Source organism: Panthera leo, chromosome D1 (genome assembly GCF_018350215.1).
Source record: "Panthera leo isolate Ple1 chromosome D1, P.leo_Ple1_pat1.1, whole genome shotgun sequence".
Lineage (NCBI taxonomy): Eukaryota > Metazoa > Chordata > Mammalia > Carnivora > Felidae > Panthera > Panthera leo.
In genome coordinates, this window is record NC_056688.1 from 74,175,494 (window position 1) to 74,197,130 (window position 21,637).

At 48.7% G+C, this 21,637-nt stretch overlaps 1 protein-coding gene across 3 annotated transcripts; it reads left to right on the forward strand.

The window, feature by feature from the left end:
• Positions 1–1,489: 1,489 nt before the first annotated feature.
• LOC122200138 (serum amyloid A protein) lies at positions 1,490–18,530 on the forward strand. 3 transcript variants are annotated; one of them, XM_042905605.1, is made up of 5 exons: positions 1,490–1,557; positions 1,971–2,062; positions 3,849–3,859; positions 17,702–17,829; positions 18,232–18,529. In XM_042905605.1, the coding sequence occupies exons 2-5, from the start codon at positions 1,975–1,977 to the stop codon at positions 18,392–18,394; spliced, it is 390 nt and encodes a 129-aa protein (XP_042761539.1). In that variant the 5' UTR covers positions 1,490–1,557; positions 1,971–1,974; the 3' UTR covers positions 18,395–18,529. The 3 variants fall into 3 exon arrangements, with proteins under 3 accessions (XP_042761539.1, XP_042761538.1, XP_042761537.1); XM_042905604.1 differs by lacking the exons at positions 17,702–17,829; positions 18,232–18,529 and adding an exon at positions 4,391–4,695 and having other exon boundaries at positions 3,849–3,987; XM_042905603.1 differs by lacking the exons at positions 1,490–1,557; positions 1,971–2,062; positions 3,849–3,859 and adding exons at positions 14,844–14,975; positions 15,683–15,774 and having other exon boundaries at positions 17,691–17,829; positions 18,232–18,530.
• The last annotated feature ends 3,107 nt before the right edge of the window (positions 18,531–21,637 follow it).

Below are 21,637 nucleotides of genomic sequence, written 5' to 3' on the forward strand. Positions count from 1 at the left end.
AAAAATAAACATTAAAAAAAATGGTCCTTGGAAGTTTTTTGAAATAGTCTTATAATGTAAATGGACTTCAGAGATTGTATTTCCTGTACCCTGGACCACCCCAAAAAGAAGTCAGCTTGGTTGTCTGGACCCATGATTTGTCACCCTGTCAATAATGTTATAATGGATGTAATTGATATCCTTTGTTCCCAAATGGTTCTGGAACATACAAGATATCTTTGTAAAGCTGAAAGAAACCTTAGCATATCACTCTTCTCCCATATACTAGATTTCCTATTCAAACCAAGAGTTTGAGAATTTGAGATTATGTATTTCATTTATAAAGCAATAACAACAAGACATAATAGTTGACTAAAGAGGCAGGGCATTGAGAGTCAAAAAGAATAGTTCTTACTGGCTTGTCCAAAAAAATCCAGGAGAGGGAAGGAGTAATAATAAGCTTCATTATGTTTCAGGCAGAGAATCAGCTTTTTGTTCAGTCTTTAGACAGCTTGGAACAATGTCAACTGTCTATGCTGAACTATAGTCTCAGGCGTTCTCTTTCTAGAATCGTTACAGTTAGGAGGCACAAGGGATATTATCTTTGAAAAGTAGGAGGCTCTGTTCATTTATACACAGGCCTCATCTTGCTGGACAGACCCTGCTGAAATTTCTGACTAATAGTGAGAAGAGGGCAGACAGTGACCCCCCTGCACCCTTCAAAATACAGCAGACAGTTTTCCCTCAACATTCCCCTCACTGGGAGCCTGGTAGTTATCCAATTGGACTGCCATTTTCCCATAACAGATGGCCTATTATAGGTTTCTAAGAGTTTACATTTTAGTTCCTTGCACCAAACACTCATTTCCACTCTGATGTAATTTCAAGATTCAGTGAGGGGAGACAGAATCCCTCCAACTAGATACTCCCAACCTGGGACCCGGCTGAGGTAATACACTTCCTCATGGGCTCAACCGGCTGAACGGGGCTTTTCAATGCCTCGGTGCCGAGAGCTTAGCATGTGCACACAGACCGGTGGAAGGATCTTCCCGAGACACTTGTTGGGAAAAGCCATCAGTTGGGAACTCAAGAGCTTACACATGAACTCAAAGGGTGTCACATCTGGCACATGGACCATCTGGCCCGGCAGGGACCATCCTGAGGAAACGATCAGTAAAGCAAAGCCCTGCCTGGAGGAGCCGTCCCCAACCACACACCTGCCAGCAGCCCCCAGCCCCCAGCCCCCAGCCTGGTGCTCCAATCTTTCCTCTCCACAGCCCCTCGGACTCGGACAGCAGAGCCCTCCTCCTGAGCCCCAGCTTCCAGGCAGAACCAGCCAAGCTGGCTTGTTCACAGTTGCACAACTGGAAGTTGACCTGTGGATGAAGAAAACCACGGGTGTCCGGTACGTTTTCCTTTGCAGGTCTCTCGGGGCCATGACCTGGAGGGACCTTTCCGGGCACCAGGTCTGGCTTTTCTTGCGTCCCCATGGGGCGCCCAACGGGGAGGGCGCAGTATAAATCCCGGCCACCTCTCCCAGCAGGCAGGGACCGGCAGCTCTGCTCCACTGGGACTCAGGTGAGGGGCGACTCCAAGGACTGATTTGTGGAAAAGAACTGACTGTAAATTCCTTTCAAAATAATCATTCTGTTCTGATTTGTCCTGTATGAGGTCTGAGCTGGCAGGATGACACACAGTAAATGCTTGTTGATTGATGACAGGCCGCTCCAGGCAGGGACAATCTGGTCCCAACTGCCCTCTTCCTCCATCAATGCCGCCTTGGGGACTCTCAGCCAGCCGGGCAGTCAGGGCTCATGGGGCCAGAATTAGGGCTGTGGCTCTGAGTGGGGACCGGCTGTAGGGTTCCCACGCGGGCTCCTAAGAGTCTCCTGAGAACCACTGGAATTTGCAGCAGTGGCTCCGTGACATGCAACTCCCAAAGGGGGGTGCGCAGGCCCTGTCCTTGCCTACTGACCTCTCCTTCCTTTCAGCACCATGAAGCTTTTCACGGGCCTCATCTTCTGCTCCTTGGTCCTGGGTGTCAGCAGCCAATGGTATTCGTTCTTTGGAGAGGCTGCTCAAGGTAAGCACTGGAGGGGGGGTGGCATCCGTGGGCCACTGGGACTCACCCCGAGCACATGCAAGGGGTGGACCTACTGCCTTAGGTGTGTTGTCCTAAGTGCTAGAAGGTGCCCGTGTCTGGGGAGCTTTTCATCAAGCGGATTGAAAACCAGAGGATCTGTGTCCGTCAGTTACTAGAGAGGGAGCAATCATCATTCCCAGCTGAAGCTTCAGTTTGGATAGTAGAAACAGAGTAAGTCTTGCAATGGCAGAGAATTTTCCCCAGACACATTGCACAAAGCATGATTAAAACTGTTCGTCTTTTCTTCTTCTTTGCCTCTCCCTTCGTTCATCGCTTCCTCCTTTTCTTCCTTCCTCCCTTCCATCCTTCCTTCCATTTCCTACCTGGATCGAACCAGAGACACCTTCAGCTCAGCTCTCACTGATGCTTCCTATCCTCAGTGACACTGCCCCTGTTCCCTACCCCTTCCTAGCATTTTACTTGACCAAAATAAAAAATAAATAAAAATGAGGAACTAATAACATCTACCAAGCCTGCACTAGGCAATTTAGGGTGACCAACTATCCTGGTTTGTTTGGGCCCGAGGAGTTTTCTATGACACTCTCAGGGCTCACTGGGATAGTTCTAGGCGAACGGGGACACTTCTGGTCAAGCTGGCACACGTGGTCACTTACTATGACTTCAGAACACCTCGGGGAGGCAGACATCGTCCTCCACTTGAAGGGGACAAAACTGGGGTTTAGGGCAGCCAAGTCCATTGTCCAGGGACTAACTGCCAGTCAGCAGGTGGCCAAGAGGAGGTTGGAACCCAGCTGCACGTGAGGCCCGAGTCCTTGCCAGGCAGCTTCCTAAAGCTGGGTGGCTATCGATCTCAGCTACGGGTCAGAATCACTCGGAGAGCATGAAAGCTAGTGATGCCTGAGATCCACCCCCAGAGTCTGAGGTACTTGGGCCGGGTGTGACCTGGTCACCGGGACTTCAGAGGCTCCCAGGTCATCAGAAGGTGCAGCCAAGTAGGGCTGATGGGCCACGGCTCGACCCCTTGCTTCCTCAAGCTGCCGATATCATCGGTACAGCCTGTTTAGAAGGTTTTCAGGATGCCGTTTATGCCCCTAACACCCAGAGGGACTCGGGTCCCAGTTATGCGCCCTCATTCTGCAAGTATCCATCTCCTGGGCCTCAGGGCAGAAGTGCTGTATGCCTGGGCCTTTCCCAGAAGGTGCCTTCTTGTTACCTCCTCACTTACCACGTCCCCTGGACCTTGTCACACGCGGCTTCATTTTACAGCAGTGCTGCCCAACCGAGGGCACTTTTGGGCCCTGGGGACAGTTGGCAATGTCTGGAAACGCTTCTGCTTGTGACCCTCAGGGAATACGTTGCCCACCTCTAGTGCGGAGCACCTCTAGTGCTGCTATACATCCTACGATATCAGAACGGCCCTGAGCAACAAAGAATTGCCCCAAATTTCAGGGGCACTCAAGTTGACAAGTCCTGTTCTGTGATACCTCCTTTCTCTCGTTTAAACAGCTCAGGCAGAGCCCTAAGTGAGAGGCAGACATAGACCCGCAGGGACAACACAGCTGTGCCCCACCCACACGACTCCCACTAGAGAAAGCTGGAGAAACCACCTAGGATGCAGACTTGTTCTTCTCAGCCTGTGCTATCCAAGGGGACCAGGCAGAAATCTGGAGTCGGTGGCAGATTTGTCGTCCCTGATTCTTCTCTGAGGTGTGCCAGAGGTTTTCTGTTCACGTGATATCCCTTTTGCCGTGACCTTTTCTCTCAGGGGCTTGGGACATGTGGAGAGCCTACTCTGACATGAGAGAAGCCAATTACAAAGATGCAGACAAATACTTCCACGCCCGGGGGAACTATAATGCCACACAGAGGGGACCTGGGGGCGCTTGGGCGGCCAAAGTGATCAGGTAACACGGGCTCCTGGGGATGCAGGGCTGGGTGAGCTGAGCCTGGCTGCCTTGGACAGCCAGGAGGGGCCAAGCCCTGGAGAAGTCTCCTGTAGACACTGTGGCTCCTCCTTCTCTTGCCCACCATCCCCTCTGCGCCCAGTGTTGGCGTGAGTGGCTGATGGGGTCAGAGCAAGGCCAGTGGGAATGGGTGATTCCCGACCCTCCCCCTATGGGTGCTGTTCACCCAGTAAGGGATCAGCCTGGGCTGAGATGCTCTGTTTCTGGGCCGGGGGGTCAGTGTTTTAGCCCCTCTTTCCTTGGCTCCTGTCAGCAGCTCTCCCTTGCAAAGAAGAGAGATGGGGGAAGGGGTATTCCTCATCAGCTCCCTAACTGATCTCCTACCTGCCTTCCTCCATTCCAGCGACCTGAGAGAGAATTCTCAGAGAGTCACAGACTTTTTCAGGCACGGAAGCAGCGGCCACGGAGCAGAGGACTCGAAGGCTGACCAGGAAGCCAATGAATGGGGCCGGAGCGGCAAAGACCCCAACCACTTTCGACCTGATGGCTTGCCTGACAAGTACTGAGCTTCCTCTTTACTCTGCACTCAGGAGAGGGGCTGGGAGTCCCCTGAGGGCAGAGACACGGAGTCATTGAGGTCTCTGTCCACAGAGGCTGATGGAGGGCACCTGACAGGTGTCTAATAAATGCTTAAGAGATTGTTGGAAAGTGTGTGTTATTCTTCGATGTAAGGACTGTTCATTCATTCTCAGGGGTGATGGACACCCAGGTGCAGACACCCAGGTGCAGGCCGGGCCTGTGCCCGTGTGGTTGGTGTGGGGGAGACCATGTCAGTGTCACACAGGGCAGACGCCCTGCACCCACCCTTCCCGGATCTGACCTGCTGCCCTGTCCAGGCCCTTCCGCTTACCCTGGTGCTCTCTCCAGGTCCCTCCGTGTCCACACCCCTCTCTCCTGCCAATCGTGTCCTGTCTCCTTCTCTGTCCTCAGCTTCCAGTTCCCTTTGATTTGTTCCTCAGTGGTACCTGTTCCTGGGGGCACGAGACACAGCCATGGGAGGATGCGACTCTCGAATCCTTCTCTGGCCAGGGCCACCTTGATCTTGTGTTGCTGCTGCTGTTGTTGTTTTTTACATTTCTGTAAGTTTATTTATTTTTGAGAGAGAGAGAGAGAGAGAGTAGGAGGAGAGGCAGAGAGAGAGAGAGAGAGAGAGAGACGAAATGAAGCAGGCTCTAGGCTCTGAGCTGTTGGCGCAGAGCCCTCTGCAGGGCTCCCACTGACAAACCGAGAGATCAGGAGGTGAGCAAAGTCAGACGCTTAAGAGACTGAGCCACCCAGATGCCCTTTTCCTGACCATTTTATAATGCATCCTTCCCATGTGACACTGTATCACATTTCTACACTGCAGTTCCTCGGTTGTAACCTGCCATTAGGAGCTTCCATAGCAACTGATCAGGGTCGAGTGCACCCACTGGGTGCTGGAAGCTCCATTTTCCTGGTCGTCCGTCCTTCCACTCCAATTCCTGCTCCCTGAGAGGAGGAGGAGAGAGAGAAAGAGAGATGAAATCAAGGCAGGCTCTAGGCTCCAAGCTGTTGGCACAGAGCCCTAAGCAGCACTCCTACTCACACACCGTGAGATCAGGAGGTGAGCAAAAGTCAGACGCTTAACTGACTGAGCCATCCAGGTGCCCTTGTGTTGGTTTCTCAGCAGCGCCTTCAAATCTGATTAAAACCAGTTTCTGTCCATGCCATGTAAGACTTGTGTCCAAAGCAGTTTTTCTCTGCGTCACCTCACTGCCTCACTCAAGCCTAAATGAAGACATCAATCCACCTCACTTGTGATTCTTCCCTCACAGCTTCTGCACCTTAACCAGTCAAATTGGGGAAATTCTAGTGAAGAGCCAACAGAACGAGAAGACCCCTCTTATCAGTTGAGCAGAATCAGGAGACAGAAACCAGTTAGTAACTGGAGTTGGGAAATTATAATGTAAGGAATTCTTAACTGGTACACGATTCAATACTAAGTGGCACAGAACACACAAAGCTGAGATGTAGATTTGTTGGAAATCCTGTATCCCGTTGGACGGCTGATAAAGACTGCTGGGTGTCACAAGCCAAAGCTGACAAGCAAGGACTCTCCCACTGAGGTGCCAAGGGTACTTGGCAGGAAACCGCGTGGGCATGCAGCTGAACTGGGACACAGCGGGGGTTGTCGCAAACTCACGGGAGGCAGCCCCCATGGGGGCAGGAGGGACAATGCTGCTGATGGCCCAAGGCCAGCCCTGAAGGGGCAGTGTCGTGGATTGAATTGCATCCCCCACGCATCAAATTCATATGTTGAAGCCTTTAGTCCCAATGTGGCTATAAGGAAGTAACTAAGGATAAATAAGTCAGAAGTGTGGAACCTGGTCAGATAGGATTAATGTATTTATAATATCAGATACCAGAGATCTTGCTCCCTCTTTTCTGCCCTGTGAGGACACAGCTACAAGGTGTCTGTCCATCTGCCATCGAAGAAGAGAGGGCCCACCAAGCACCAAATTAGTTTGCACCTTGATCTTGGACTTCCCAGCTCCCAGAAATATGAGAACTACATTTCTGTGGTTTAAGTCACTCAGTCTGTGGTATATGGTTAGGCAGCCCCCCAACACAGGCAAAGTGCTATAGAACACCATGGAAATCCAGGGAGGTATCCTGGAACTTGTCCAGAAACTTCAGTGGGATACCAACAAAACTGCCTGTGGTGAGTGTCACTGGGTACCCCGCACTTGAGAAGAGCAACCCAGGAGCTAGAAGGAGGCAAAGCCCAGGCCTGGGAGAGTCTTTCTTTCCCTTTCGTCCCTCCCGCGCCCTCTACTGACAAAGATTGGCATCGTGCTTGGCTGGCACAGGAGAACTATAACAGGGACCAGCTCCAGTATCACAAACAGGGCAAAGAAAGGCGGGTATGAAGCTCGAATACTTAAATTGATAACTGGAATGCGACTCGTCTCCGAAAAGGGAATTGATGAGAACTCCTAATGGATGAGGGTCAATGACAAATCTCATTCATTGTTAAATAAAAGTGTGGCTAGGAAGCGGTTAGTCCCAAGAGACTTCTGGTGCCCATCAGAAAGCACTAGTGGCAGTGCAGGTGGAGGAGGTGTGGGAGGCTTGAGGCTTAGTGCAACAGGAGTGAGTCTACGTCAAAATAAGGCAGGAGCAGGAGAAATAGGTGCAGGCCACAGTATGGCCACTGGCTAGTGACAGCAGGCTCCACATGCTGGGGAGATTGGTGTGCAGTGTGCACAGCCTGAAATGACCTAATGAGAATGTACGGGCTGTTATTACCCCTGTTTTACCTTTATTTATTCCTTCCTCAGTGCTGGTCCTTTCTTCCTGTGGATCTCAGTTCTTATTTTACTTCTCTCTAAAGAGCTTCTAACATTTTTTCAAGGCAGGTGTATGCCAACAACCCCCCTCACCTTTCTTTTTTAAATTTTTAAATGTTTGTTTATTATTGAGAGAGAGCGAGCGAGAGAGAGCAAGGGAGAATGAATGGGGGAGGGGCAGCGGGAGAGAGGGACCCAGGATCCAAAGAGGGCTCCGTGCTGACAGCAGATCTCAAACCCGCAAGCCACAAGACCATGACCCGAGCTGAAGTCAGATGCTTCACCAACTGAGCCACTCAAGCACCCTGTACCTCACCTTTTTTTTTTTTTTGAGAAAGTCTTTATTTCTCATTCATTTTGTAGGATAATTACACAGCATACAGAATGTATGTTGGTGGTTTTTTTATTCCCTCCAAACACTTTAAATATTTCACTCCACTCTCTTCTTGTTTGTACACACTAAAGATAAAGTGGAGGGGACAAAAGATGCCTCAAAGTCAAGGGGAAGCAAGAGGGGGTGGGGTCAAGCCCACAGGGGTGGTAACCCCGAAGGGAGAAGAAACATCTTGTGCTCTGAGAAGGAAGAAAGCTGACAAGAGGCGGGCAGCACACTTGAGATGGAGGACAGGGACCTCAGGAACTCAGCTCCTGCTGTACCCCAACCCCAGGACTCATCATGCTCGACCGTGTTTGTCTGTGGATGTGTCTGTCTTTAGGGCAAGTAGGTAGGAATCCCAAGAAAGCTCAAGAAAGGAATCCCAAGAAATCCCAAAAACCATGGCTCTCCTCTTGTATGTCAGCCTTGTATCCACAGTACCTGTCATAGCACCTGGCAAATAGGAGTGGATTAATAAATTTCTGTTGAAATGAATGAATGATGTAGAAAAGTATTGTTCAAAAGTAGCCAGAACCGGGAGGGAGGTTGGGATTGTACAAATTACAGAGGTTTGCTACAGGGTTTGATATGCAGAATGGGGTAATGAGGCCCTCGGAGGTGACTACATAAATCTACACCAAAATCTCTGCTAAGATACACAAAGAATGACCAAATTTTCCTTTATCACAGAAAATATGTAACTTTCTCTAGGAGTGCTTTGTGCTCTCTCTCATAGAAATGCAAATTAGAAACCTCAAGTGTACATAAATTCTTAGTACGGTTTCTGAGGAGAAGCCTTGGGAGAAAGCAATACATATTTCAAACTTCCAGAGTAACCTGAGGGTCAGGTTTGCAGAGAGCACTCTGTGAGAACAGAGGAGATGAAAAGGCACACTGCATTTCTCTGAGTGCAAGTCACCATGGATTGAAAGAAGCATTATTTTTTATCAACCACCCAGAAAAAAGTGTTGTTAATTAAGTGAAGATGTAACATTTTTCCTTATCATTCACCATTTTTATTTTATACCTATTGAAAGAGACTCTTTGGACCTCCTTAGGCGCACATTTATATCTTTCACTCTTGTGTATAAGCAAAAAAGGGGAAAAAAATACACAAAATGGATTCCTAAAGCAATGACAACTATTTTGTGAATGCTGCCTGGTCATTAGTGAATGTAAGACATGTCCTAATTTCAGGAAATTATACTCAAGAAATGCGTATCTTAGAAATAATGAAATATACCAATACCATTTAAGCCTATACAGGTTTGCTCTCATTATATTGACTAGGAAGAAGTAATAGGCTTTACTTATTGTTAATCACAAAGTGTGCCGGCAGTGTCCCTGAGGTGAAGTTCAGCTCTACACCAGCACCCCCAGCCATGCAGGACCTCCCCCAAGAGGTGCTGGTGTATCCACCACTGGTCCTGACAGTGGCCCATGTTCCAAGCCCCTCTCTACGAAAGGTGTTGCCTCAGCTGGCCGAGTCACTGCCTTTCCTCTAACCTCAGTGGTCTTCCCGGCAGACCCCCAGAGCGACCGAGGGCCTCTTCTCCTCCTGCCCAGGCCTTTCCTATATGGTCCAGGGGTGGCCGAGGAGGTGGCGATTGCCCAGGCCTTCAGTGCTACCTATTCATCATGGCGGCTCATCAGATCTGGCCTGCCTCCTGGATGCTCTCCCTGGGATGTGGGGTACATGGAGCCTCTTGGGCCTCAAGGTGTGGGAGGCGGGGAAGAAGTGTCACTCAACAGCCTGCTTTTCAAACTCAGGTGCAAAGGGGGCTCTTTCACAATTCTCTAATTTCCCAGGTTTGCTTTTTGAAATCTGTAACTAGGGGAGGAAAATCCAGGTCTTTTCTGAAAAAAAAAAAAAAAAAAAAAAAAAAAAAACAAACAAACAAAAAAAAAAAACGTGTGGTTTACACACAATTCATGATTTATGGAGTCCTGTCAAACCATGCTGTTTAAAACATGTTTACAAAGCCTCCTGTTAATGACCCACTTGTCCCTTTCCTGAAAGAGCTGGGCAAAGTGACAAGAACTCCAGGCTGGCCAACGGGCCTTGCTCCTGAATGACATAACCTCAGAGGGAGCCGCTCAGCACTGCAGTCTTCCCTTCCTCCCATGCAGGCCTTGACCTAGGAAAGTCCAAACAGTTTAACTCAGAGCCTTCAAAAGCCTCCAACTGTTTGCACTGTCAGCAAAGATGCTTGCAAAACTCATTCATCCATCCATCCCCTTATCCACTACTTCTTGAATGAGCTCCCAGTATGTGGCAGGAACTGAGCTAGGCCCTGGGAACAGAGCAGGCAATGGCACAGAAGACCTCAGTGTTCCCTGGCAGGGATCACTCCCCTGGGAGAGCCATTCTTAAGTTCATGCATGTTTACTAGAATTGAATTAAAATAAAATAAAATAAATTATATTGTACAATTATTGTATTCTGCCAAGTTCAGGTGGCAGCTGCATGGCAGATGGCTAAGATTCCAAATGCTCACTCTTAGCAGACCAGATTTGAACTTCAGCTTTGTCACTGACTTGGTGGTGGGTAAGCGTAGTAACAAGGACCAATGGTCACAGTAAGTTGTTCAGGGTAAAAGCAGAATATAAAATGACGAGTATTATATCCCTGTCTTAGTTTATGTCTTCACATATGTACATACACTTAGAAAGTAGCCTGGAGGCCAAACGTGGAGGATCTAACGAGGTTCTTCCCGCCCCCTCCCCCAATCCAGGCTGATGAAATTACTACTGCCTTTTCTTTTTCTCTTTATACTTATTTAATACTGTTCAAGTTCTCTTCAGTAAACACGTTTGTTCAACTAAGTTTTGTTAGCCTGACTATATTCTAGGCATCTTCCTAGGCACTGAGCGTTAATGGTGAAAAAACCAACAGCCCAGTGCCTGTCCTGATTGGGATTCCAGTGTTGAGATCAGGAAGAGCAGCAAATGTCTATGCATCATATAATTTACATGTATGTGCCTGTGTCTCTCATCACATAAACACCCCCCCCCACACACAACAGCGCTAAATGTGCAAACACCTCCGTACACATCAATAGTTCGCCCAAATTAATGAAGATTTTAAGTTACAAATTGATAAATGAGTCAGGGTCCCATGCAAATATATAGAGATTTTTGACTCAATTTTTTTCTCCTAAAAAATTTTTTTAAAATATTTATTTATTTTTGAGAGAGAGAGAGAGACAGAATGCAAGCAGGGGAGGGTCAGAGAGAGAAACTGAAGCAGGCTCCAGGCTATGAGCTGTCAGCACAGAGTCCGATGTGGGGCTCAAACTTGAGAACCGTGAGATCAATACCTGAGCTAAAGTCGGATGCTTAACTGACTGAGCCACCCAGGCACCCCTCTAACAAAGGAATCTTGAGAGACACCCATACTTGAAAGAATATTCCTGTGTCCTGAAAAATTAAACCCAGATCATTGAAACTGCAACTCTGATTGGTAATCTTACTTATTAATGTGTTAATAATGTGTGGACTTGGTAACACTATATTAATCTTCCTGTCTCCAGCAAAGTATAAATGATTATGAATTTTCTTGGCTAAGCCAGAAGAGTTCAATGTATAAAGTGCTTTGTAAGTGTTCAGAATTAATCCAAGCCCTTTTCAGCCTTAAGCATTCCACCCTGACACAACCTGATGAGGTAGACTTTTAGGGCTCCCATGCCCAGTTCCAGTGTTTGGGGGCGTTCTCCACATGCATCAGCAAGCAGTTCTCAGACCCCAACAGGTTGTACAAGAATTCCTCTCAATTCTGACACTCTCTTCCCAAAGATGGCTCAGATCTTACATGTTAAAGACTCAGTCCTATAGGACTACACCCCAGGTCAGTCCTATAGGACTACACCCCAGACTGTTATGTGTGCTTCTCACTGACCCACTGGATCAGAGGTTCCAGTGACTCCTTCTTGGGTACGATTATTTGCTAGAGTGGCTCACAGAACTTGGGGAGAACACTTATTCACATTTACCAGTTTATTAAAGGATACGAAAAAGGACGAAAATCAACAGCCAGATGAGGAGATATATAGGGCAAGGACTGGGAAGATAGCACGGGCTTCCACACCCCCTCCAGGCCCACCATTTTCCCAATGTTCACCAACCCCAGCAGTCCTGCAAGCCCAGCCATTTTGGGTTTTTATGGAGGCTTCAATGCATAAGGATTAATGAAATCCTTGGCCATTGGTGACTGATTGAACCCTCCAGCCGTTGACCCCTGCCTGGAGGTCAGGAGGAGGGAATGAAAGGTCCATTCCTCTAATCACATGGCTGGTCCTCCTGGTGATCAGCCCCCATCCTTAGTGAGGTCCAAAGATCACCTCATTAACCAAAGACACCACTGTCACTCTCAACACTCAGGAAATTCCAAGGGCTTGGGAGGCAGGCACTGTGAAAGACCAGATAAAAACCACACATATTTTCATCATCTGAATGACCAAATTTTTATTTCTCAAAAACACGACAGTATCTCAGGTGGGTATCACTGTCTTTCTCATTTTAAATTCATGAAACTGTTCCTCATTCCTTCCTCTGTCCCTGCATGTGTGGGACCTACGCTTCACATGCCATGCTTGGCCACGGTACCTGTGGGGCTTGTTTTTTAACTTTGGTTTTCTGACTCTTCATAGCCTTGGCGTTCTTCTCATCCACTTAAATTAATTGTAACAGAGAAAAGGGAGGTGTCTGAGGCCTCTCGACAGCCTGGTCACACGTGGCCAAAAGAGGAGGGGTAGCATCTAATGTATTATGGAAACCAGGTCACTTTTGAGAGTGAAAGGGGTTGTCACTATGTATTAAGCCGGCACATCGGGCCCTAACGGAGACGGTCCCTGCAAGCTGGGACGCAGGGACTCATGGGAGACTTGGGGGTGTCTCTTTAAGGCCTGGAGAGTGTCATACCACCATGCCAGGACGGCTTTCTTTTGCAGGAGACACAAGGGGAAAGAGCCACCTGCCACTATTGTCTATTGTTGTAAGCATGGCCTTGCAGGGAACGGAGTGTCCCTCCAAGAAGCTACAGTACACAAGTAACAAAGGAGGAGAACTTGCAGTGCTTCCCCAGGTCCCTGTGAGGGGCCCCGCTCCGTGTCTAGACATTGTTGTCCTTGCTCTCTCTGCAATGTTTCTACCAAAGAAAGCAATGACTTGAATGATGTCGGAAAGTGGGCAGTGGCTTTCCAGCACGGAATGGCCCCAAAGGGAGTGAAAGACTTGTCAGAGGGGTGATCACTGGACCAGGATATCTGCCCTGGGGAATGTGGGAGGAGGGGTGTGGGCATCACATGGCCTCCTCTGTGAAGCGGCCCCCGAGTTCCCTGTCACCAAGGGCTGTGGAAGGTTGATAACTGCCCCTCTCCCCACATGTCTACTCCTAGGACCCAGGGAGCCAAAGCTGCTGAGGGTCCTGGCCTGGGCAGAGCTCATGGACCCCACCTTTCCCAGGTAATGATTTGTACGCAGAATATCTAAATGTCACTTAGCATTGCCTTGGATAAGAGAACCACAGGGACAGAGAGATCCTTTGACAGTTGTCTGCCTTACAACATTCATCTCATTGTATCTGCAAGAATTAACATAACGCCAGACCCAGAGAGAGGCATCACTCCCAGAGTGGCAGGCTCCAATCTAAGACAGTGATATCCTCACACCAGTGCAGTCCTTGCCTGATTTGCTTCGTCCTGGGTCAGCCTCCCCTCTGCCACATCCTGCTCAGAACTCCTCCTGTCCTGTAACAAATCCAAGGTCCACATCCTGCTTCGTTTCTGGGTGACTTTGGGTGACACGGGGCCCACCTCCTTCCTGTCTGTAATTCCCATCTTCCCAGCTCTGCGCTGTCCAGCCTCCAGGATTTGCTTGCATCAGCTTGGAGGCCCTAGCATCTCCAGTGTCTGCTCATATACTTCTTCATCCAGACAAAATTGGGGCAGAACCCCTGAGCTGGCGCTCCCTGGCAGGGGCCTTCCTTGCCCTATTACCGTCCTCAGGTGTCCAGCCCTGCTGCCCACTGTAAGGAAGACACTGGATGCAGGTCTATCCTCTAGGTCCCCCATCATTGCCGCCACATTACACATCCATAACTCTCTCATCTCCAGGGAAATCCAATGACCTGAAACTTTCCCTTTCTCGTGAAGGGGCAGTGATGGGTAGGTTGGTGAGTGGACCATGGCCTCCACCAGGCTAATAACGCCTGTGTGTAATTTTTTCCCAGCATAATCTTCCGCAACTCCCACAGTGAAGCCCAGTCCTGCTTTTCCAGCTGAAACAGCTGTATCATCACAACCGCCCATCTTGGGCAGCATCCCAGCTTTTTCTGCACCCTTCCTGAATCTTCTAGTCTGAAAACTTAGCAGCTGGTGGGCTATTTCCTAATCACTTCTTTAAAAATGTTTATTATTTATTTTTGAGAGAGGGAGAATGGCAGAGAGAGAGACAAGGAGAGAAAGAATCCCAAGTAGGGTCCATACTGTCAGTGCAGAGCCCAATGTAGGGCTCAACAAACTCATGAGCCAGGAGATATGACCTGAGCAAAAGTTAGGAGTCAGATGCTTAACAGACACAGTCATCCAGATGCCCTTTTCCTGACCATTTTATAACGCATCCTTGCCATGTGACACTGTTACCACATTTCTACACTGCAGTTCCTCAGTTGTAACCTGCCATTAGGAGCTTCCATAGCAACTGATCAGGGTCAAGTCCACCCACTGGGTGCTGGAAGCTCCATTTTCCTGGTTGTCTGTCCTTCCTCTCCAACTCCTGCTCCCTGGGGTCCCAGCTCTATCCTGAGCCACCCCTTTAATGGAGCCCCTGCTGCTCCTCCATTTGCCTTGTGTTCTCTCATTCTTCGGGCAATCAATTCTCCTTTCTAATTTTGATTACCCTGCACAGCATTTTTCAATGCACTATTGTGTGGGGAAGAAAACCTTTCTTACCAGGAGTGACACTGGAAACAGGCAGAAATTTCCAAGTTTGCTACACGCCTCAAAGCTGCCAGATTGCACAACCTTGGAAAGTAGACGGGCGTGAAGAAGGAGCCTGATGTTCTGGATGCTGTGTGCTGGCCAAAAGGAATTTCCCAAATCTCAGTGTTTTTGCTTCACACCTGCTTTCCCACCCACTCCCCTAGCAGAGTGTCAGTATATATAATGCCAGCCCCCCTCGCAGGCAGGAGACACAGGCAGCTCAGCCTCACCAGGAGCCTCGGCACGAAGGGACAGCCAAAGGTGAGGTGCTAGACTTTCCTACACTTTCCTTCTTTGCAGATTCTCTTACCCGAAGGCGTTCTTTCGCTGTGTCCTCACTCTCTGCTTCCTTCCTGAATCTACTCTCCTGGCAATTTGAATTCTCCAGATGTGAATACTTTCTGAGATTGGGATTTGGTCGCGTACTTTCTCTGTGGGAGTCACGGATGGGTAGAGCAGGCGTTCTGCAAATATGTGTGCCATGTCCCACAATCCTCATTTTACAGATGGGTACACGGTCACGAAATCCCCAAAGGCCTCTTTGGAAACTTTCCGGACAGCGGGTTTCAGGGCTCCTAGGGGATGACTGAAATGGCAAGGGGTTTATATTAGAAGCGCAGCGCGATCTCTCATACCGGGATTCCTATGGGGCAAATGGCAACGGAGAACTGGACCCTCTGTTCTATGTATCGTGTGTCACCTGCGTATATATGTGTATGCACATTGCCTATTTCTTTCTACCTACATTTATACACACATGTGTATATACACGGGTGTATACGTACACATATGTGTGTATATATGCAGGTATGTGTATAGATAAATAGATATCGGTAACATCTAATAATAAGTAGATGTAGGTAATAGATAAGATACAGGTGTGGGTCCACGTGCCTCCCCACGAAAACTCCAAACCAAACCAAACCAAAAGTGTGTCCTCCTTGTGTGTCTCTGTGACTCTGCTGCAGGATGAAGCTTTTCGTGGGCATCCTGTTGTGCTCCCTGGTCCTGGGCGTCAGCAGCCAAAGATGGCTCACGTTCCTCAAGGAAGCTGGTCAAGGTAAGGACCAAAGGATGGCGGTCCGGGGAAGGCAGCAACTGGCCCCCCACCAGAATTGACCACAGTGGAGGCCACATCCCCACAGGGCAAAGGCCACAAGTGGGAAGAAAAGCAGCACGGTTTGCAAGATAGCAGTTTCCCAGGCTTTTTTGAACAATTGAACCACATCTGGCATTATAACTTTGTGTATATTTAAGGTGAATGCATGTTAATGACACATTTGTTTACTTAATATGATTGGCATTGTGGCTATAGAGAGCACCTCTATCACGTGACAAAATTATCCTTTCCCTTTACTAGTTGAGATAATTAAGTTCTAGACTGTAGCAAGTTTGCTAATTATGATACGGTATTGATTTGCCTTCATTTTACTGTGCGCTAGATGTCTAGAGCTTATTTTCTACTGGTGGTTTTTCCCCTTAAATGACATGTGTCCTATCCCTCCAGCCCTGGCCCTTCTGGCCAGCATTGCACTGTTCCATGGGGATCCCCAGGACGAAGGTCACATAAGCTTTGGGTTTTAACTTGCAGCAGAGCAGAAGACATCTGGGGTCCGGGGCGCCTCCTCCCCACTCACAACTGGGACTCCATTGCCACCTAGTGGGAAACCGGGGACAGCTCATTGCTGTGTCTCAGCCATGAAGTGGGTGCATCAAACTTGTGCTCTTAGTAACTACAACCAACAGTAACTGAGCTTAGCCTGTCCCAGGCACTGTTCTAAGAGCTTTACATGTATGAATGAATCCTAAACAGTAGAAATAATAAACACATAAAATGAAGATAAGGCATTACATGGATATTACATAAACTATGATTACACTCGACACTAGGTCTTTCTCTTTTGCCTACTACATTACTTTTTTTTTTTTTTAATGTTTATTTATTTTTGAGAGAGAGACAGAGTGTGAGCAGGGGAGGAGAACAGAGACAGAGGAGACACAGAATCCAAAGCAGGTTCCAGGCTCTGAGCTGTCAGCACAGAGCCCGATGCAGGGCTCAAACTCACGAACTGTGAGATCGTGACCTGAGCTGAAGTTGGACATTTAACTGACTAAGCCACCCAGGCACCCCATACATTACTTTTTTAAAGTCTGCATTTTATGTAGCCTGCTCAGATTCCTTCAGTCTGTAACTGTCTGATCTTCCTCTTAGCTTAGTCGCTTTACTGTTTTTGTCCCAGCCTTCCGAAGGCCCAGAGAAGTGATAGCATATTGAACACCTACAATCTTCTAGAAGTTATACGCGCATTTTTCTCAGTACATCTGCATAACCACCCTGAGGATGGCAATATACTCCTGCATTTACTGGGAGGACACTGACTTTAGAGCTGAGGGACCAGTTGTACTTTTTCTGCGTCTGATGACCTGTTTTTGTAAATCTCTCTAGGAGAACTCCCCTTTACCACCTGCTGGTTGACTTCTGACAGTTGCCTGGGTGCCAAACATGCCCCAGACTTTCAGAAATACTTAGGACCAAGTTGTCTTCAAGCTGCTCACAGGGATGAATTTCTCCCCTTGACCTGGTTGGGAGCCCTCTGGGTCAGCAGCCTCCCTCTGACTTGCCTTTGTTCTGATGTCCCAGTCACAGGGTTCCCTGCGTCTGTCCAGGTAGAGGTCATCGCAGGACAAAGCATCCTTTAAAGACCATCCCACCTCTTGTTCACACACATCCCACAGCCAAACATAAAGTAGCAACAGTACTCAGAATGGAATCAAGCAGAATAAAACGCACCAAGGGTGCTTCTCATAACATTCACCCAGGGAAGTGAAATGTAAAGGAATACTCATCCCAGCCAACATCCTCTCCAAGGATTTTGTCAAAGACTGAGATCTTAGAATCGGTGGGAGGAAAATGTCTTTTCCTCTATTTTGCCAAGACACGATCACCTTCATCTCATCATTTGCTTTCCTTTCCAGGGACTAAAGACATGTGGAGAGCCTACTCTGACATGAGAGAAGCCAATTACATAGGTGCAGACAAATACTTCCACGCCCGGGGGAACTATGATGCCGCACAGAGGGGACCTGGGGGCGCTTGGGCGGCCAAAGTGATCAGGTAACACGGGCTCCTGGGGATGCAGGGCTGGGTGAGCTGAGCCTGGCTGCCTTGGACAGCCAGGAGGGGCCAAGCCCTGGAGGAGTCTCCTGTAGACACTGTGGCTCCTCCTTCTCTTGCCCACCCTCCCCTCTGCGCCCAGTGTTGGCGTGAGTGGCTGATGGGGTCAGAGCAAGGCCAGTGGGAATGGGTGATTCCCGACCCTCCCCCTATGGGTGCTGTTCACCCAGTAAGGGATCAGCCTGGGCTGAGATGCTCTGTTTCTGGGCTGGGGGGGTCAGTGTTTTATTCCCTCTTTCCTTGGCTCCAGTCAGCTCTCCCTTGCAAAGAAGAGAGATGGGGGAAGGGGCTATTCCTCATCAGCTCCCTAACTGATCTCCTACCTGCCTTCCTCCATTCCAGCGACCTGAGAGAGAATTCTCAGAGAGTCACAGACTTTTTCAGGCACGGAAGCAGCGGCCACGGAGCAGAGGACTCGAAGGCTGACCAGGCCGCCAATGAATGGGGCCGGAGCGGCAAAGACCCCAACCACTTTCGACCTGATGGCCTGCCTAGCAAGTACTGAATTTCCTCTTTGCTCAGCACTCAGGAGAGGGGCTGGGAGCCCTCTGAGGGCAGGGACGCGGAATCATTGAGTTCTCTGTCCACAGAGGCTGATGGAAGGCACCTGACAGTTGTCTAATAAATGTTTACGAGATTGTTGAAAAGTGTGTGTTATTCTTTGATGTAAGGACTGTAAGTTTGTTCGTTCCCAGGGGTGATGGACGGACACCCAGGTGCAGGCCGGGCCTGTGCCCGTGTGGTTGGTGTGGGGGAGACCATGTCAGTGTCACACAGAGGAGACGCCCTGCACCCACCCTTCCCAGATCAGATCTGCTGCCCTGTCCACTCCCCTCTGGTTGCCCTGGTGCTCTCTCCAGGTTCTTCTGTGTCCAGACCCTTCTCTCCTGCCAGTTGTGTCCTGTCTCCCTCTCTGTCCTCAGCTTCCAGTCCCCCTTGGTTTTTTTCCTCATGGTCTCTATCCCTGAGGACAGGGGACACAGCCATGGGAGGATGGGTTTGTGGAATCCTGCTCCAGCTACTGCCATCTTGATCTTGTGTTGGTTTCCCAGCAGAACCTTCAAATCCAGTTAAAACCAGTTCCTGTCCATGCCATCTGAGACCTGCAACCAAAGTAGTTTTTCTCCGCCATATCTCACGCCTTCCACAAAAGCTCCCAGGAACAAAATATGTCAGCAAATTGGTGGCATAGTGACAACATCAACCTCTAGCAGGTTTTGTTGTCACGTCAGCGGAGGCTCTCTTGTCAAGTTTGACAAGATTATAGACCTGGACTATCGCCACACACTTCCTAACAGACCTTAATCCCAGCCTCGTGAAGGCCCTTTCCTTAATTTATTCCTTCCTTCATTTTTACCGCTTTATAGCTCAACTCCTGTAACTATTTAATAATTCTTAATGTTAACCCTCCTTCTGGTCACCTGGCTGGCTCAGTTGCAAAAGCGTAATTCTTGATTTTGAAGTGTGAGTTTGAGCCATATTGGCTGTGGAGGTTACTTAATAATAAATAAAACTTTAATGAAAGTTTAATGTTTATTTTTGAGAAAGAGCGAGAGTGTGAACAGAGGAAGGGCATAGAGAGAGGGAGACAGAGAACCCAAAGTAGGCTCCGTGTAGTCAGCGCAAAGCCTGACATGGGGTTTGAGCCCACAAACCATGAGATCGTGACCTGAAGTCGCATGCTCAACTGACCAAGCCACCCAGATGCCCCTTAAATAAATATTAAAACAAAACAAAACAAAACAAAACCCATAAACCTTCCTCTTGAAAATACTGCCTGGTTTCTGTTTGCTGACTGGCCCCTGACTGATGAGGGGTCTTCAATATACTGAAGTTCTACATGGAATCTCTCCTTTGATATCTCCTCTCATACCTCTCTCCACTTCCTACCCTTATCATGCTGAGGCCTCTCTATGTCCCCACCTGTTCACTGCCCAGTCACTGTGTCCTCTTCTGCCTCTGCACCTTGTCCCTCAGTGGCCTCTTTTCATTAGGCTTTGGGAAGTCTAATCCCAGGGGTTCCGGCAACTGATGTCTTGCCTTCCCAAACACCAACCCCTGTCCCCAGTGACAGTTTTAACCAGTTCCTTTGGTCCTACGTGAGGAATGGCTCTCATAGTAGTTTCTCTCATCTTTATTCCTACTGTCCTTGAACTCAGATCCAGATAAAACTTCTACTTTCTTGAAGAACCATCCCAGTAGCCCACTCACTCCATTCTGGGGCAGAGTTTGGGGCTCTCACAGAGCTTCATTCACACCTCCTGGCCTCTTTACAGCATTCCCTCTGCTTCTTCAATATGTCAGTTCCCCTAATAGATTTCAAGTCTAACATAACTCATATCTGAACAGTAGTTTACAGTTCATAAAACATTTTCATTCTACTTTCTTTTTTTTAGTAAGATAATTACTTTTAAAAGTTTATTTTGGGAGAGTGTGCGTGCAAGCGGGGGAGGGGCAAAGAGAGAGGGAGAGAGAGAAAATCCCAAGCAGGCTCTGCACTGTCAGCACAGAGCCCGATGTGGGCTTCAAACTCACGAACTGTGAAATCATGACCTGAGCCAAAACGAAGAGGCAGACGCTTGGCCGACTGAGCCACCCAGGCACCCGCTTTCTACTTTCTACGTAACTTTTCTTTTGATGATGTCTAATGTTCTAGAAAGTCAGATTGTAGATAAACACTTACAACTTAATAAAAGCCTCCACTGAAGCGCACGCTGGTGACAATCCAAACTCTGCTGGGGTGTGGGAGGCTGGTGAATACTAATTAATAAGGTAGCTGCCATTTTCTTCGTTTGCAAATGCCAAACTGTGCTCTATTCTGTCCCTGCCTTATTTGACTTAAGCCACAGAAAAAGTCTTTGCAGTTCTCAGCTGGAGAACCAGGTTTAGAGGCACACAGTTAGGACCTTGTGCAGTGTTGCCCACGTAAGGGTGCAGAGCCAGGATTGCAGGCTGGTGTGTCTGCCTCCAGAACCTGGGATGTGCTGTACAAGGCCAAGGGCTTCAGCGGGGTGAGGGGGGAGGCCTCTCTCTCCTTCCTGGATCTCAGCACCAGGTTTAAAGGGGCAGGAGAGCACTTATAATCGGGAGATGCCTGACTTGTTTGAGGACGGGCACCGCAGCTTGCTCATCATCGAATGTGCTACACCTCACACGGTCCAGGCACTCACCAACCGTTTCCCCGATAAATTACCACATTGAAAACCCGGACTCAGCCCACCTCACTTTTCACTCTTGCACCTTCTCCTCTTCCTCCTCCTGGTCTGACTTGTTGAAAAAGCCACCCACCTACACTGTCTGATTCCTGCCTTCAGACTCACACTTGAACCTGCTCCAGCCTGGCCTCTGTACCCACCGCTCCGGTAAAGTAGCTCTTGTCCACCACGGACTTTGGGGCGTGGCCCCAAACAAGTGACATATTCGTCCTCGTATCAAGAGGCCTCTGAGCAAAGTCCAGCACACCTGCCTTCTCCCACCTTCCTGAGAGATGTCAATTGTCTTCATTATATCACCCTCTTTGTCACACCCTCTTCGCCCACTGCTCTCCAGCATTGGTCTTCCCTCAGTTCCACCAAAAAGTCAAGCTCTAATTTGCCATAGGATGTTTGTACGTGATGTTCCCTCTGCCTAGAACACTCAATTCACCAGCTCTTCACACGGCTGCTCCTTTCTCATCCTGTGTCTCTCACGTGAAATCGCTCTTCAGAGAGGCCTTCTCTGACTGCTCTGAGTCACCTACCATGCTATT